The sequence below is a fragment of the Drosophila busckii genome, chromosome 2L, assembly GCF_011750605.1.
Source record: "Drosophila busckii strain San Diego stock center, stock number 13000-0081.31 chromosome 2L, ASM1175060v1, whole genome shotgun sequence".
NCBI classification, from domain to species: Eukaryota; Metazoa; Arthropoda; class Insecta; order Diptera; family Drosophilidae; genus Drosophila; species Drosophila busckii.
Genome location: NC_046604.1, coordinates 15,865,340 through 15,884,729, shown reverse-complemented (window position 1 = coordinate 15,884,729; position 19,390 = coordinate 15,865,340). Strand labels below are relative to the sequence as shown.

Genomic DNA, 19,390 nt, shown 5'->3' with positions numbered 1-19,390 from the left:
AATGATACGCGAATTGTTGCAACGCTGCTGCGGCTGCTGCTGCTGCTGCTCATGCCATATCATCAAAAGCGCAGCGCAACAAAACTGTCAACTGCAAGCTGGACACATGTAGCACGATCACTTTTTTTTCTTAGCATAGCGCAGATCAGTAGCTGGGGATCAGGATCAATGTAAAGCCGAGCAACTGAGTAAGATAGTGGAGAGGGGAGGGGAGGGGGGGAGCGTGGGCAATGCTTTGCCGATGGCGATCGGCGATGGGCGATGCCGAAAAACTTGCCTCGTCTAGATCTGTCGCCTGTCAGTTGCATAGTTTGCCAGGCAATTGCATGTCCAGCTGCAGGCACCCCGCGCATCCCAACAGCAGCAGCAGCAACAGTTGCTGCTGTCGCTGAAAGTTGAAAGCCGATCGGGCGCTGGACAACGGCTGACAGCGCGGAATTGTCGTTCGCATTGTCAGCAGACGACGATATACAAAAGATGCAACTGTCGTTTGCTTGCCTCGTTACTGCTGCTGCTTGTTGTTGTTGCACAGTCTGACAGCAACTGTTGCTGCTGCTAAAAAATGCGCTTGGGAAACTGCGCGAGAGCTGCTTAAATCAAATATTGAAAATACCTGGGGGCAGCCATGACCCATGGCAACAATGCAGCTCCACAAAAAATAAAAAAAACCGCAACTAATTGTCGCACACTTGAACCAAATAATTGAGAAAAAAAATTCCATTCTGTTGTTGTTGTAGATTTTGTTGTTTTTATTAATTTGTTTATTGCGTGCGCGCAATTTTAAATTTTTTTTTTAAGTTTGTTGTCGTTCTTTTTTAATAATACTTTACAAACGTTGCTGTTGTTGTGCTAATTGCTAATATAAATTAATTAAAATTAGTTGCTGCTAATTTATAATTATGCGCTAAATTAATTAGTAATACCTACAAATGCACAATGGGCAGCAATAAATTAATTAATTTAATTTAAGCAGCGCCCAAATATTGTGCACTCTGTTATAAATTTAAACTTAAGCTTGTAATATAATTTTTAAATTAAATATAAAACACACACATATAAACTAAAACTTAATTATGTACACAAAAAGTTCGTTGTAGTTAGAGAGTGAAAGAGAGAGTAAAAATTGTTGAGTTGGCACTACATGGCGTATGCTTAACATGCGTTTTGTACACGAAACAATGCAAGCAACATTTATGCGCAAGTGCGAAAGAGACAGCAAGTGAGTTTTAAGCTGGCGCGCGTTATTGAATTTCAGTCTTGTTTTCAATGTATTTTTTTTTTTATAAAAAATTAAGTAGAGCTTGGGAAAAAGTAAACAAACGCGCAATGCAAAAAATTTTATAAAAACTAAGTAGCTAAACTAAAGCTAAATTAAGTACAGTTACGTATGGGATTTAAATAAAAAAAAATTATTTGTATGTAATTTACAATCAAAAGTTCAAACGCGTTGATGTTGAGGAGCGGTTGGTTGGGCGGGGGGCGTGTGCTTTGCTTATAGAACTAAAAACTGGGCAAAATCAAGTTGTACACTTTATCATTTTGTTGCTAAATAATCATAAGTAATACTGCTAAATAAAATGTAAGGCTGGCTTCAAAAATTTATGCGTTGTTGGCTGAGTGGGGGCGGTGGAAACTTAGTTGCTAATAACAAAGGCTAAGCGTAGACAAATACATAACACATACACATAGATAGAAGGTTGGCAGGACTTATGGTTGGGTGTGGGGTGGGTGGGGGGTTGGTGGTTTTACTTAATTTTATAGACACGTGTGTATAATTTTCTTGGTTCGACACAGTTTACACTTGACCTCGCAGCACCAATGAAAGGTGCAGGCGCAACGCTCGACTACGGTGACCTCTTGGGTGCGATAGCCACGCCCACAGCACATCAGATCGCAACCATCGACGCCCAGCGATGTGTCGTTGCACTGGCGCCCATGCGTGCCCAATATGCCCTGCCGCAGATTCTTCTCACAGAAACTGGGCGATGGCTCCAGATAGACAATGTCCTTGGGACCCGGTGGCTTGTGCTCCGGATTGTGTGGATTCAGCTGGAAGTGATATCTGTAAAGAGGCGAAGAGTAGGAGAGAAGAGTTAGTTAGAGTTGAATATTTAATTAAAATTTTAATGCATAGTAATCGATTAGATTTATTGTTGATTACTCTGTAATATTTTTTGTCAATTTTTTTATTTTTAACAAAATATTCTACTTAAAGTTGTTTGAATTCAAAGCTGCTGAACTGCAATTGGAATTACTTAACAATTGAGTTATTTATGAAACATAAACGTGTTAAATATTAATGAAAATAAACATAAATAGGCTGTTAAACTAGTCGAATTATTTTTTAATATTTATAGTACATCAGTTTTTAAATAATTAAGCTATTTTTCGACTATTGAAAATAAACAAAATGCAGCTCGAATTATTTCTCATTATTTACTATTATTGTTTGAATTATTTTGTTGTGTTTAATTTAGTTAAATTTTGATTATTTTAGCCAAAATATTGCAAGTTAAATTAATTCAATTCAAAGCTGCTATTGGAATTGCAATGAGTGTAACTTAAAGCATAATTAAGGAAATTAGTTATGAAAAATAAACGTGGAATAATTAATAATTAGAACAAATTTCGTTTTACTCTTTTGGATTAACGCTGAATTATTTATCAAATTGCGCCTTATTGATTTGAAAGCGTTTAGGGAATACTTATCAATTAAATTATTTATGCAAAATGCTAATAATTATTGAATGAATTAAAAATGCAAAATAATCTGCTAAATTATGCTTGATTCATGATTTTTTTTTAAATGTAATTGTTTTCTATTCACATTTTAGGTGTTTCAAATTTAGTTTATATTGCATTTAATTCAGCTATTAAATTACTTATAAAGAAATAAGTGTTATTAATTTTTTATAAATACTAATAAAAATAAGCAAAAATAATCTTGTAACTAGTCGAATTATTTTTGATTATTTTTAATGCTGAATAATTTTCTAATGAATGGAAATAAAATAAAAATAGTTTTTTGACTACTTATAAATATTTTTTAAATAATGCCGATCTTATATTTGATTTGATTTAGATAATTAAAAATAATTAATTACAATTATTGAAAATGCTTTGATTAAATTTGAAGCTTTAGCTTACCTATTGTGCTTGCGTCCCATGCGATTTCCGCCGCGTCCGTTGCCACCGCCGCGTGCTCTGGAGCCCGGCCATGGGCAGACTGTTGGGCGAGGGCATGTTGGGATGATGTTGCTTGTTGCTCGCGTGGCTGTTGTCCAGCAGCAGCTCGGGTATGTGATCGTTGAGCATGCGCTCCTCGTCCTCGTAGTTGCCCACGGCAGAGGGCGGCAGCAGTCCATTGTTATTGCTGCCAGAGTTGCCACCACCACCGCCACCGAGTTGCAGCAAACTATTCGAACCGGCGGCATTGGGACTAACCACTGGCACTGCGTTGCTGCTCTGGCGCAGACTGTTGCTCACTTGAACGCGTGTGGCGCCATCGAAGCGCGCCTTGAGATTGTCGCCTATGACACGGAAATTGGCGAGACGCATCCAGCAGGTTTTCACTGTACACGAGCCGGACATGCCGTGGCATTTGCACTCCTGACGCATCTCCGCTTGAACGTGCTGCAAGTGAACGAAACAAAAAGAAAAAAACAGAGCGCTTCATTAGTATGACTTTATTAGGTTGCATGGACTTGGCCAAGTTGCAACTGTTGCCAATATGTTTTTCACTTAATTATTTTGCTCAGTTGTTGTTGTTGCTGTTTGCTTGGCTCATTCGATTGGCGGCCCGCCTGCCACGTTGTTGCAGTTATTAAAAATCAATAAATGTTTGCTTGTTGCAACTTGTTGTTGCCCATGTTGCATGTTGTTGTAATTGGCCTGACCAAAAGTAAGAAATCAACGCAGTTGGGGGGCCCTGGCAGCCAGCAAGGCGCACTCGATGATGCTGATGATGATGCTGATGATGATCATCAGGCCCATAACAAGTAATAAAATAATAACACAGATGGTGGCCAAGCTGCTGCTGCCCCCGCCGCTCCCTCCTCTCAACTCTCAACCCCTACTGGGCAGGAGCAGGAGCTAGCTGTGCTACTTTCTATGAAGCCCCCACGAGTTTGTAATTGCAATTGTTGCACAGTGGGCTGCATGATCATCATTAATGTTGTTGGCCTCTCTCGCTCTCAACATCGTAAAATGTGTGAATTGAGGAAATTAGCTGCTGATTTATGTATGGGAACATTTTTGTTGCCGCAGTCATAAATAAAATTGAGTATGAAAAAAAATCGATTAAAATCGAGAGCGATAATAAAGCGATTTAGTGTTATCGTGCACCAAAATGTGCTGCAAGTTGTGCAATTTATGAGTTTTTTAATGAGAGCATAAATAAATCGATATAAAAATCGATATAAAAATCGATATAAAAATCGATATAAAAATCGATATAAAATCGATATAAAATCGATGAAACACTAACTTAGATATACGCAGCAAAATATTAAGCTTAAGCTTGCGCAGCTATTTTATACAAACGATAAACGCTTAAAAATAATCTATAACTTTTTTTTCTTTACAGCTAAATCAGCAAATTTGTAAGGTAAGTGCTGCTGCTTTTGAATAATTGCGCAGACTTAAATTAATTTGAGCACAATTTTGTTGCTAATTGCCCACTGTGCGCGCAGCTGCGTGTAGCTGCTGTCAACTGAGTTTTTTGTTTTAATATACGAGCTACATGCGCGCAAACGAGTGCATAGAAAAAAAAAACATTAACCCACTGCTGACACCGCCCCACACCCCCCACTAGACTAACAAGTTGGCGACTTGCCAATTGGGGCGGAAATCAGCGCTCGTAAATTGTAAGCCAACCAAATTGTAGCAAAGCGCGCAACGAAAGAGATAGCAATAGATATGGAAACTTACCGCACGTCCCGCTTCATTATTGTGCAGATTCATCTTTTCGCGCAAATTGCGTCCACGCTCGCCAGTGTCCACAAATTCGCGCGAGAACTTAAAACCAAATCCAATGTTATCCGAGCAGCCGCCCCATTCCCAATCCCTAACGCCAGCAACGCTGCCCGCTTGATGATTCGCCTGTGGCGAGCGCGTCTGGTGACTGTAGTCGCAGGTGCAGGACTCAATGGTGCCCTCGCTGCAGGCGCGTGCTATGGAGTGAGTCACAGCAGCGCTGGTTATGGCATAGATAAATCCCGTTTCACGACAGCCTGTAAAAAAATAAAGTTTATATTATATATATGAAGTATTTTATATATTTTAATCGAATTTATTGTGCAGTCGCTTGCTGTGTGTTCCACTTGCCAAGATCTCAATCTTGTAGCCTCAAGTGACTGCAGCCCAAGTTTGCTCATGAGTAATGACACTTGTGCTCCAAACTCTGGTCAATTATGACACTTGAAGTTAAAGCAAAAAAAAAAAATATTTCAAAACCTGACACAGATTAAACGCTCAACTATAAATTCCAACTTAACACTTTATGCTGCTGCTGCTGCTCGAGTCGAGTGTCACTCTTTACTTTATTTTTAGTGCAACTCTCGCCCCCGCCACGCCTCTGCTCACTGTCTTGTCTGCTCTGCTCTATGTTCTTGGCTACCAGCATCAGCATCACAGATAAAGAACAATGAAAATTGAATTTACATGTTGCAGATAATTTTTCAAGTGCCTACACTACACAACAGATATGAGTTAAGACTTTGTGCATCTCTTTCGCTCTCTCTCTCACTCACTCTTGCTCTGTCTGTTTGTGACACATGAAGCGCAGTCAGGTAGCCGCTACATGATTTTGAAATTCTTTAACTTGCGTCTTGTATTTATCACTTTTTCAGTTTTTAGTAATTTATTGCACTAGTAGCGCAGCTGAACAGCAAACATAAATTTTAAAAATTATATATAAAAATGTAAAATCTTTAGCTTAATAGAATTTAAGCTGGACAGCTATATGTAAAATAAAATCAAATATTTAATGCGTAGTTTGCTTCCAATTGTTAATTAAAAATCAATATATAAAATTTTAAAAATTATAGCCATAAAAATTTAAAATTTTTAATTTAATAGAATTTAGGCAGCCAATATTTAAAATAAAATCAAATATTTAATGCGTAGTTTGCATCAAATTGTTAATTAAAAAGCGAATAATAAAATTTTAAAAAATATTTTAATGCATTTAAAGCATAAATTTTATAAAATTTTAAATGTAAATTTATTAAAAGCAAATTTATATAAATAGTTTGCACAGCTTTAGATGAAATTATGCAATTTAATGTAAAAATTTTTTAAAAACAAATTAATAAATAAATAGTTTGCACAGCTAACTAAATTTAAATTTAAAAAATATGTAGACAGATTTTTATGATCTAAACAAATTAGTTACATTTATAAAATATTTATTGAGCGTCTATATATATTTAAAAAATTAAAATATATTTAAAAAAATAACAATTTAAAAATATTGTTACAAAAAAAACTAAAAGTAAAATTTTTATATATCGCTGACTAGTAAATGTTAAAGTCTAACCCAACTCTATTTAAATTTGTAATACGCTGACTAACTGACGATTGATGCAGCTGTGATGAACTGTCAAACAGAAAGAGAGAGAGAGAGCGTGCATAAGAGTGTGAGCGAGAGAGAGCGATTGCAGTTGATTGACAAGTCACAGAGCTATCAACTTCCGCTTAAGTTTTTGACTTTTGCTTTTGACTTTTGCCGATTTCTGAGAATCTAAAAAAATGAGCCTTAAATTTCCAACTATTTTGCGGTTCAATTGCTGCTTTACATGTTTATTCATAGGCTTGTTTATGTGTGTGCGTGCGTGTGTGTGTTTTCATTTAGTTTTATTTTTGGTAAAATAATTTCACGTAACCAACAAGAGAGAGAGAGAGGAAAAAAAAAAGGTAAATAATGTAAATATGTGCGATGTTTAAACTGTGATAAGAAAATGTTGCGCTGACTTTTTTCTTGCTGATTAGCTTAACAAGAATTCGCGTTACAACAAGTGAAAGAGCCAAGAAAACAATAAAGAAAAAAATGCGAACATGCAGCGCAGTTTATAAAAAAATTTGGGTGTGTTGAATTTAAGGGTTTCATTCTTTGTTTTCTTTTTTTATATAAAACTTTATTGTTTTTACTTGCAACGCCCACAGCAATTTGTAATTTGATAAGTTTGCAATTGCTAAACGGATTTCCGCTGAGCAGCGCGTTGTGGGCGTGGCGCAGTTGCAATTGAGAGCGCTACCTGAGACTAAAGGACTAAGCAGCTTAGGCTACAGTTCTACGAATAGTTTAGACAACTGATATAAAAACCACAGGCAAGCTACAACATTCGTCATGCAACAATGATTAGAAGAAAAAAAAAAGGCAAATTACTAAGCGAGTTAGCCTGTTAAAGCGTGTGGCATGTCCAATTGACAAGGTGTCATCAATTAAAATGTAAGGCGCATGCTGTGTGGCAAACAGTTTGAGCAGCACTGAGGTGTTAATCGTTGAGCTGACTTTTGGCTGCATTAGACATTTGATAAGCTCAAGGGCATACTATAAAAAAAATTTAAAGCGCACGCGACATGCAAGAGAGTGAGAGAGAGACTTTCTTTTAGTACAGGTAGGCTACAGTAGCTAATAAAACGACAGGATGCAATTCAGTAGAAACAGAAGATGAAAATTATTGTTGTTGACAAGCGCGCGCTGCTGCTCAGCTGGGAATAAACTCACAGCGGGTAGAAGCAGCAGCAGCAGCAGCAGAAGCAGCAGCTTGAGCATTTGGCAAACAAGCGCATTTGATTGATTTGTATAAATTGCTGCTGCTGCTGCTGCTGGTGCTGCCAACCTGCGTCAATTAGCATACACATGCTGAAATGCAAGTGGAGCAAGTGCATGTGACACACACACACACAGATACAGACACGCAGCATTGTTTACCACACAGCGAAAGTGGCCAAGCCCTCAAACTGAACTCAACGTCTTGACTCTGCGTCCAAAGTTTCAAGTGTATATCAAATTACAATAACAACAACAAATATGCTACAGCGTGACATTTTCCATAACATAAATAAAACAAAAAACGAAATAAAACTTAAAAAAGAGAGCTGCACATTATTATATGTGGAACTGTGGCCTAAGTAGGCGTTGACAACTCATAGATAAATAATAGTTGCCTGTTATAGTTATGCGCTCAGATTACTTATGTGGTAGCTACTTAAGGCCGCAAAGTGCTTTGGCTACTTGTTGATTTGCATTATAAATTGTTTGATTAGCTGAGAGCAAGCAGAAGTTAAAGAAGCGCTTAAAACATTTTCTTATATTAATTAATTTAGCAATTTAATTTCAAATAGCATAAATTTCAGTTTAAAAATTTATTTTTAAATTTATAATTAATAAATTGCATTTAATTTAAGTGAAAGTGCACAACTAAAATTTAGCACAACTATTTTTTAACTACTTAAGCTTCATTAAAAAATAAAACACTTTTTGCTAGTTCAGTGTGCGTTTTAAATTATAATTGTGCTTATATTGCTGACCTAGATATTTTATTATATATCTAAAAAACTGCTTAGACAAAGCTTAGTCTCTGTTCTTTATAAAAGTTTGTTTATTGCTCCACCTTTATTTAATTTTTTATACAATTGTTTATACAACTGCTGCTACTGAAAGTTACACTGCTATTATATTTATTAAAAATATTTTTATTTTTTCTTCCTTATGCTGCTATAGCATAAAATTTAATTCAATTTCATTTTTTAACATTATTATTATAATTTTTATGCTGCTTTCCCTCTTAATATGTCAGCCTAGTTTATTAAACTTTAAAATTTATTGCAACACTCACTTCAACCTTTATTTAATTTTTTATGCAATTGTTTTTACAACTGCTGCTATTCAAAATTACACTGCTATTATTTTTAAATTAATATTCATATTTTTGCTGACTCTCTATATAACTTCTTTATGCTGCTATAGCAAAAAATTTAATTTCTGCATTTTTTATTATTATTTATATATATTATTATTATTTTTAATAATTATTATTATTTTTATTTTATATATATAATTTTTATGCTGTTTTCCCTCTCAATTTATGAACTTTAAAATTTTTATTCTAACTCACCTCGATCCACAATTTTGCCAAACAAATTCTTGCCGCGCAGAAAGTTGCGCGTCGAGCAGTTCCAGCGACGATTGCGAAACTGATGCTGGCACTCGCTGATGGCCAAATTGGCGCCTTTGACCAGAGCGCCCAGCACGCCGGGATTATCACGCACCAGACGACGCTGCTTGCGACGCAGCGTCGAGTGTATGGCCGGATCCATGTACATGATGCCCGTGCTAATGGGCGATATATTGTTGGGTTCGCCAACCTTGGCAATGCCCCTAAAAAAAAGAAGTAGAAGAAAAAAAACACACAAGTTGAAAATTAATATGTAGGCAAGTAGGCAAAATGGGCGTGGCAAGACTATTTAATGCTTGACTTGCTTTTTGCGCCTAATTATGTGTGTGTGTGTGTGTGTGTGTGTGTCGCAGCTGCAACATTCAAAAGATGGTAACATTTTCATTTATGTTTTGTTCATTTTTTTTTGGCATTATGTTTATTTCCACTTGACTTGAGTTGAGTGTGTGTATTATAGTTTTTGTTATTGTTATTCTTTTGGTTTTTCACTTGCGGCTTTTCCCTTTACTTTACTCATGCATGCCAAATACACTGACAAATATTTGTTGACACTTCTGGCTGCGGCACCAACTGATGTCGCGCTCAAAAAAAAAAAAATTTAAATTGTACATTCATTACAATTTGTTGTTTTTAAGCAAACAAATAATTTATATAAACAAATGTTTATTGACAAGAGCAAACGCGTTGCTAAAATTAATTGCCAATTCACTTGTTGTGTGGGAAAGTTCATAATTTAGCTGCCATTGTATTTTTTTTCAACTCAATTGCGTTAACAAAACAAAAGTGTAACAATATAAAAAAAAATGCTGCATATAAATAAAATGAAGCAGCAGCAGCGACGGCGGCGATTCCCAGGCGGCTTAAGCTGCGCAAGATTTATGCGTCGGCAAAAAAATACACAAAAAAAAATATAACAATTTTATATAAATTTATTGATTTTTGTGCAGCAGATAAATGCTGTTATAAAATGTAATTATTTGTTGCTGCGACAAACAAAAGACTTAGGCAACGAACTTGTGTTTTTTTTGTTAGCGACTTTGCTTTTCGTTTGAAACTGCAGCTTGGCCTACTTTTAAAACTGAAGCTGTGCAACGCGCCTAGAATTTTTAATTGCTTGCAACAAAAGCTGCCTTTTGTTTATTTCGTAGCTTCCGCTTAGCTTGGGAAATTTTTTTGTTGTTGACTTTCTTTGGCTGTCGCGTGCCTGCAACTTTAATTTTCTGAGCACATTTGTGTTTTTATTTATTTTTTTTTGTGCACTGTGTTTGCTTTTGCTTTTTTTGACTTTTGGCTTTTGTGCTGTTTGCGCTTGTTCTTCTCGCATGCGCGCTAATTGTTTGTCAAACTGTTCAGAGGCTGCTGTTCAGGCTGGAGTCTTATTTTTTTATTATTGATTTATGCAAATGTTGCGTGGGCGCATATCAGTTATTTGTTATTGTTTTTTTTTCAATGTCAGTGTGCAGCTTGTTTTGATTTACTTACCACCACATGGAGCCTCGACCTTTGCCCGACTTTTGTTTGCTTTCGGCGGCAGCGCTGCAAAGCGCCAGCATGCACAAGATGAAAATGTAGCTTATATCCATTTTTATATATTTATGTTTTAACTACACACAATATTCAATTTATATAATTTATATTTGCTTAATTTTTTTTTGTATATTTTATTCACGTTCAATTAGCGCACATCATAAACATGCGCTTTATAAACAATTTCAATTTGCTTAGCATTTTATACTGCACACATTTTGTAACTTTTGTAACACTTTAACTTCTTTGCTTTGTTTTACACTTTTTGCGCTATTTATTTATTATTTGTATTTGTAGTTTGTTAACTGAAACACACGACGCGTTCTTTTTACCTGAGAGAAACTCAGTGTTCTAAATTCAGTTTCTCAACTCGATAGTTGTACGTTGTATGTTTCTGTTTTATATATTTTTTTTTTGCTGTTTGTTTGAAACCTGTTCGTCGTGCGCGTGTGTGTTGACGACAGCGAATACGAGAGGCGAATGCGAGACTGACGTACGATGAGTTCACAACCAAAACAACCCAAAACGCTAAGATCGCTGAGCAGCGGCTGAGGAACAGCCAACCAGCGCACTCGACACATGACACAGTCGCCGTCGTTGTCGTCGGCGTCAACACGAGCAACGCTTCGTGCCAGTTGTACCCAGTTGGTCATTTATAGAGTCGAAGATCAGCTTAGTTCAGTTAGAGCTGCTGTTGCTAGAAATAATTTATTTAAGCAATAAATAAATAAATTGCTTTCAGTTTTTGTAATTTAATTTATTTAAAATTTTAAATAGTTACTAAAATATTTTTCTATATATTTCTTAAGGCATAAACTCAAATTTTATAAAACAATTTACTTTAGCAGCAAATTTAATAATTTTTACAACAGTTTTTTAAATTATTTTTTAATTTATTTGCTTTCAGTTTTTGTAATTTAATTTATTTAAAATTTTAAAAAATTGTACATGCATTTTAGTTACTAAAATATTTTTCTATATATTCTATAAATAATTTTATTAAACAATTTACTTTAGCAGCAACTTTAATATTTTTTACAACAGTTTTTTAAATTATTTTTTTATTTATTTATATTTATTTACTTTTATTTTAACACTAACAATTTAAAAATATATAAATAAATTTATTTTTGGCTTAAAAATTGCTGCTAAATTGATAATTAATTTGCTAAAATATTTTTAACATTTAATTTGAACTGTTTTAAAGCATTTTTGCTTTAATGAAAATTATTTATATAAGTTAAGCCAGCTTAAAACTTATTTAGGCGCAACTTACTTACGCACTCAGCTACTTTTTCATGCCATCAATGCCCACTGTGCTGCTTAGCTGTTGCTGCTTGCTGCTCGGCTAAACACGCCGCACGATCAGCAAAGTGAAGGAGGAGCAGCCCCTAGTGCTTGCTCGCTCTTTAGCGCCTGCGCTCGCATGTGTGTGAGCAGTGCGGCTAGCGCGCATTTTGGAGCAGCTGCTGCCCACGTATATATCTTTATATGTATCTGTTTAGTATATAAGCGAGCGGCGCCCAATAAGAAATGGCGGCAGCTCTTGAGCTGTTTGCTACTTTCGGATTGCAATCATTTGATCGTTTCGTTCGATTGTTTGATTTGCCATTTGATGTGATTTTAGTTTGCAATTTATGTTTGCATTTAATTATGCTTATTTGAAGCAATTTCACACACACACACACACACACACACACACAAGAGTGTGGAAACTGCAATTGCCTTGACTGTTATTACCAAATTTACAGCTTAAGGCAAACTGCAACTGTTCATTTCGGTATTTTGAGTTTGAGTTTTTGAGGTGTGGAATATGGGCGGCAATTTGATATTTTACGGTTATGCTGCAATTTAGTTTATGATAAATGCAGCAGAAATATTTGCAGTAGGAGTAAAAATTAAATGCAGTGAATAAATTTTGAATATATAAAATTAAATCTTTATTAAAAAAATATTATTACAGTTTATTAAATGCCATTAAATAATAAAAAATATTTAGATATGATAAAAGATATTTATTTACTCTTATATGATATACAAAATAAATTTCGATTGCAGCTTTTAATTTAAAATATATTTATATGTTATTAAAATAATTTCGATAGCAGCTTTTAATTTCAAATATATTTATTTATTATTTTATAATATAAAAAATGTACAATAGCAGCTTTTAATTTAAAAGAAATGTTGGAATTCTTTAAAATAAGTTAATAATTAATAGGCATACTAATTTTAACAAATTTAAATTTTTGTATATTCTATATTTAAAGACTAGTTTAATTTTTGAACGCTCAACATTTAGTTAACTAACAGCTTAAAATATTTAAAGCGATCTTTTTATACTAAATATTGCAATAACATTTATATTTTATTTTAATTGAACTTTTAGTAATTGCTAATAAAGTTCAAGTTTAAATTAAACTTTAAAATACATTTATTAAAAAATTTCAAATTTATATTAATTTTCTCAGCTGTTGCGTTGAGTAATTTTATATTTTTATTAATTTAGCTTAAAAAAAGTTAAAATTCAACTCTTAAATACATAATAATATAATAATAAATTTCCCCAGTTGTTGCATTGAGTCTCATTCATATTTTTATTAATTTAACTTTTAGTTATACTTAAAAAATGTTACAATTCAACTTTAAAATGCATTTATTAAAAAATTTATATTAATTTTTTTAACTGTTGCGTTGAGTAATTTTATATTTTTATTAATTTAACTTTTAGTCAAGCTTAAAAAAGCTAAAATTCAACTTTAATAATACAATAATATATTTCCACTGCTGCTGCATTGAGTCTCATTCATAAGCGAAGCGCTGCGTTTGCTTTTGCTTTTGCACTCGCGCTAGCCGCTCAGCTAAGAATTCGGAGTTGTGTAATTTTCGGAGTGTTGCTTATGTACTCAGCGGCACTTACGTGTGTGCTCGCTTGCTCACGCACTCACACACACACACACGCATGCATAGAGCGAAGATCTCTACCTTTGCCTTTGACTGCTTCAACTAATTGGACAACAGTCGCTACAGGCGCAGCCGCTTGCACTTGAGCGTGTTGCTCATTGCATTTCATGCACTCTCCCTCTCTCTTTCTCGCTCTCTCTTTCACTTTCTTGCTATATATTATACACGCTGTATTAAATGTACTTTTAAAGATTATGTCAAACTATTAATGAACTTATTAATACAAAAGGCTAAGCACACAGTCTCTTTAAAATTGTAAAATGGCTGCTGTTGAGTTTGTGCCGCAGCCTGTGCAAATATTTGCTAGCGACTGCAAGAAAGAGTTGCTTAGTTTGCTTAGGGGCTGCAAAATTAGCGCGTTCTTATTAATTTTATGGCTGCTGCTGCTGGAAAATCCAAATGATGAGAAAAACTGCAGACTGGTCTCAGGCCTTTGAGTCTGAAATGTAAACAAATCATAAAACAGCTTTAGGTAGCTCACGCTCAGTCTCTAGAGCACTAGCGGGGCTCATAAAGGCGCGCAATCTGTTTTCCATTAATGTCCGCATTTGTGAGCTACTTTTAATTTGGCTGGCTATATAATAATATAACGGGGTTAGCCGCAAAAACGCAACAAGACGTAGCGAATTCGATTTGAAAACTTAGCACGACCTTGAGCGCAAATTCGTTGAGGCTCATACATCAATTTGCAGCAGCAGCAGCAGCAGCCACAACATTTGGCCACAAGCAGCCACCCCCGCATCCACTGCCTGTGGGTGACAAACACAGCTCAAGGACACACAGCCCAAGGACAAACAGCAGCAGCCGCCTGTCCTTCAACATAGCCTGGCCAATATTTATATATAAATATTTTATGCTCAAGACAAGGTCAATGCTTTGGTTTGGTTTCTTTCTTTTTTTTTTTGGTTTCTTGGTTTTAGGCCAAAGTCAAATTGTAAAAGGTGTTGAACGCTAGCAGAGAGATATAAACAATTGTAAGTGGCGTTAAAATAAAAACATAATTAGTTTATAAGGCAAGCTATAAAGCAGTTAAAAGAGAGGCTTGAATGAAATTTAAAGCAAGAAATTTTAATATAAAAAACAAATAACTGAGCTGAGCTGTAAGTTCTACAAATGTTAGTTGCAAAGTTTGAATTTATAATTAATTAATTATACATTAATTTAGTATACTAGCTTAACTTTAGTATGAAAAATCGCTTTAAATAACAATCAAAATATTTTTTATCTTTAGTTTAATTTAATAAAATATCGTAGCATTAATTAGTTTAGTTAGTTTAGTATGAAAAATCAGTTTAAATAACAATCAAAATATTTTTTATCGTTAGTTTAATTTACTAAAATATACGCAGCATTAATTAGTTTACTAGCTTAACTTTAGTATGAAAAATCAGCTTTAAATAACAATCAAAATATATTTTTATCGTTAGTTTAATTTTCTAAAAAATTCGCAGCATTAATTTAGTATACTAGCTTAACTTTAGTATGAAAGATTAGTTTAAATAACAATCAAAATATTTTTTTTCTTTAGTTTAATTTACTAAAATAAACGCAGCATTAATTAGTTTAGTTAGTTTAGTATGAAAAATCAGTTTAAATAGCAATAAAAATATTTTTTATCTATAGTTTAATTTACTAAAATAAACGCAGACAAGAATTTTAACTAACTAACAATTTAAGGCTTAAGTCAAAGCTTAAGCGTTCAAATAATCAAGCAATAAATGCAAGTGCAAGAAATCAAATTAAGTTGCTGCTGCTGCTGCCACATGTGGCACGTAGTTCAGCCGTGTGTAGGCGTTGGCTTTAAACTGTAAAAATCTTTGCTCATAATTGCAAATAATCGCTGTGTAAGCGCAACTAAAATGCTGACTTCTTAGCCTTACAGACGCTGCCCCGTTTGCATTTATCTGTGTGTGTGTGTCTAACTCCCAAGGGGGTAGGGGCAGCGGCAGGGGCGTTGCAGCATTTCAGGTAAGCTAATCAGCCTGAGCAATCGAAATTTATATGGTCTGCAATCATTTGGCATCATTTGCTTTGAGCATGGCCAAAACGCTCAACATGAAGTTGTCACAGTGCGAGCGAGACAGCGCTAGAACATTCGCCACGCTGTGTCCGCTGTCAGCAGCATGTCCAGGCGCTGGCCAGGGGTCAGCAGTTTGGGCAGTTGTCCTTTTTTTCCTTTGGGTTGTCGCACAGGGTGTGAAAATTGCTTCCAAATAAAAATTTGCAACAGTCGCGCTGTTGCGTGCCTCTAATGTTTGTTATGCTTTTGTTGTTGTTGTTGCTGTTGCTAATGCGCCGTGCAAAAATGTTGCTGCTGCTGCTGTAAGCTGTTCAATCATTGCTGCGATCATGCGCTGCTCGCGTCGCTGCTGCGCCCACTTGCTGCGCAAATTTTTATTGCACTCGATTTTACGCTTCGATCGTGGAGCGTCGTCGATCGCACTGAGCTGCTGCAGCTGAATCGTCAGTTAATTTGGCATGACATGAGTCGATTATACTCTGCAGCGTCTACGGGTTTAACACGATCTCTTAACATATAATTGAGCAGCTCTATTGAACTTTGACTTGATCCAAACTGCTGCGCATACATAAAGTGAGCGCTAAAAGTTATAAAAATACAAAGCAGCAGCTGAACCTTAAATACATTAAATTTTATAAGTTCAGCTAAATCTTAAAAATATTTTGAAAATATTTAAAGCGTTCCGCATAGCAAACAACAGCAGGTTAAAGGATTTAAGTTAAACTTAAGTTAAAAAAATACAATGAAATTGCTAATCTTTAATCACAATAATTTTTTTGTATAACTAAAATTTGAAAGAAATTTTTTTGAAATTGAATGCAATCTTAAATAGTAAACAAAGTTGAAAATTTCCAACGTAAGCCAAGTTATGAAAAATATAAAGAAGTTGCTCATCAGTAGACAATCGGAATAGTTTAGTGATTTAGTTGGCAGAGTTAGTTTAGCTCAAAAATAAATTAAACAGGAAAAGTTTTTATGCAGAAGATTCGCAAATGATTTTTAAAGTTTGACTTACATTTAAAAATATGTTGAGAATATTTATTCATAACAAAGATCAGCAGGCTAAAGTTCAACTTAAGTATGAAATATACAAAGAAGTTGCTAAACTTTAAATACATTAAAATTGTATAAGCTCAACTAATATTTCACAAAACTATATTAAGAGTATTCGAAACAAACTTTCATACTAAAGCTCCAGTGTATAAAATATAAAGAAGTTGGTGATAATAGGCAATTGGAATAGTTTATTGAAAGAAAGAAATAAATTAAATATAAGAAAAGTTTTTATGCAGAAGATTCTCAAACGAAATTTTAAACACATTCAATTTTTAAAGTTTGACTTATATATAAAAATTTGAAAATATTTAAAACAATCTTTCATAGCAAAGATCAGCAGGCTAAAGTTACACTTAAGTATTAAAAATACAAAAAAGTTGCTGAAATTTAAATTCAAAAATTTTTTAAGCTAAATTAATATACAATAAAACTATATTGAGTGTATTTCAAACGATCTGCATACTAAAGATCAGTTAGTATATAAAAAATAAAAAAGTTGCTGTTTAATAAACAATTGGTAAAGTTTAGTGAGTTAGTTGCCGCAGTTAGTTTAGCTAAAAAATATATTTTTCAATAGAAGATGCTCAAGCGAACGCAGCAATAAATTAGTTTATAAATTATATATACTTTATATATAGAAAAGCTGTATATAAATCTTGACGAGCGTCTATATTATCAGCTCGACTCAACTCAGATCTCTACATAAAGCAAAAAAGAATTTCAAATTGTTTGCCACTTGTGCGCAATTTGTGGCATTAACTTTATGAACTCTATTAAGTTGGACAGGCGCAAGTCTCTGGGTCTTTATCTGCTGTTGCATCTAACAAATTGCTGTGTATGCGGCTAAGCAAATGTATACACACCCACTGGTGTTGGTCTTGGTCTTGGCCATGTTGTGCTCTCATTTCGTAGCTGCGGCTGGCTCTGGCCATTGATGACTCTACATAATTTGCTTTCCAAGAAGTTGGTAAGAAGTAAGATTTGAAAATAAGCCATAATCAACGCCATCAACTGCTGATGCTGCGCTCTTGCCCTCAACGTTGATGGTGGTCGACTTGGCCAATAAGGTAAGAGGTTTGGCTTCTACCCGAAAAACAACAGTTACGTGTTGTTGCTGTTGTTGTTGTTGTTGTTGTTCGCTTGAGGCGTTAATATTTTGTTGTGCCTCTCGCCCGAATGTTGCGTGTCTGGGGCAACCAAAACTCATGGGGAGGTCCATTTTGTAGCTCTAAACAATAAATTTTGTTGCTTGGCCACTTTTTTTTTTTTTTTTTGGTGTTCATGGTTCACGCACTTTAGGCCAAAATATGCCACTAATAACTACCGAAAATGGTCGACGCTCTGTTCCTCTCCCCTCCGCTCTAACTCACTCACTTTGGCCAGCTGAGAAAAATGGGCGTTTAGTTACGCTTTGATGACAGTGTAGAATATATTTATTCTACAGTTTTGTTTCTGTATCTTTTTTTTTTTTGTTCCTTTTTGGGCCCACAATTTATATTTCCCGTCCCAATCATGTTATGAGCGCGCAGTTTTTAGTTTTTAGCTAGTTGGCTCTCTCTCTCTCTCTTTCGCTCTTTTAAGTGCCTTTTAAAATTTTGGAAATTATCTTCGCATGCTTGGCTACATTTAGTTGAAAAAAAGGTGTTAAAGTTCACTAAAATTTCTTTTCAACTTTCTGCTTTTAACAATTAAAATTGTTAAAAATGCATAATGCATTATCATCAGCTGCGGCCAACGCTGGTTTAGGCCTCAACTTGTTGGCCGGAAGTGCAGCCATGGCCAAAGGGAAGGGAAGATGGCGTTGCAAGGCGCAGCGAAGCGTGCGCTGGTGGTCGCTCTGGGACTCCAGAGACTCTGGAGAAAGCCATTTTGTAACTAGGCGGAAAATTTTAGATTGCAACAGTTCAAACATAAATTCGAAATTAATGAAAAAAAAATAAAAAAATATGCAAAATATGCTAAAACAATTTAATGCAGTAAATGAAACATTTAAAATATTTTTTTATAATTAAGATTCTGTTTTATTTAATTTTTTTTAAATTATTCTGTACTTAAAATTTACTATTATATTTTTATAAGTTATATTATACACTATTATAGACAAAAACAATATAAGAAAAAAATGATTAGCATAAAAAAATGAATATAAACATTTTGTTAAGTAAATGGCAGTTAACAAATTTTAAGTAATTTTCTTATTGAGTTTTTAGCTTTAATAATTCCTGACACTTTATAGAAAAATATGCCAATATGCTTAAAATTTTTTATTTATTATTTTTACAAATATTTATTTATTAAAGTTTAGATACTTGAAGATATTTTTGAGCAACAATTTGGCAAAGTATTTTTAGCTTTAGTCATACATTTTAGATAATTTATGGAGAATATATTTATGAATATATGAGGCTTGTATAAAGAAAAAAAAAGTCCAAATGGTTAAAGAAAAAATCTTTAAACTAATTGTTAAGATAAAACAGCTGCTAAACGCACTTCAAAATTATTTTTGAAAATCAACTCAGCGCTGTGTGGGGCTTGTAATCAACTTTAGATTTGACACTCAACTGCAGTATTACGATATGGAATGAGACGATATGTATAGCGGATTGACTTGACGATTTGTTAACTAAAAATTGTTGCCGCC

At 34.4% G+C, this 19,390-nt stretch overlaps 1 protein-coding gene across 1 annotated transcript; it reads right to left on the bottom strand.

Moving 5' to 3' along the window:
- Nucleotides 1-1,451: 1,451 nt before the first annotated feature.
- On the bottom strand, nucleotides 1,452-10,887 carry LOC108605801 (protein wingless). The gene is given in 6 exon segments (XM_017995641.2): nucleotides 1,452-2,062; nucleotides 3,148-3,209; nucleotides 3,211-3,633; nucleotides 4,930-5,231; nucleotides 9,123-9,385; nucleotides 10,665-10,887. Coding segments are annotated over 6 exon segments (1,458 nt in total). The 5' UTR covers nucleotides 10,766-10,887; the 3' UTR covers nucleotides 1,452-1,755.
- Nucleotides 10,888-19,390: the final 8,503 nt, after the last annotated feature.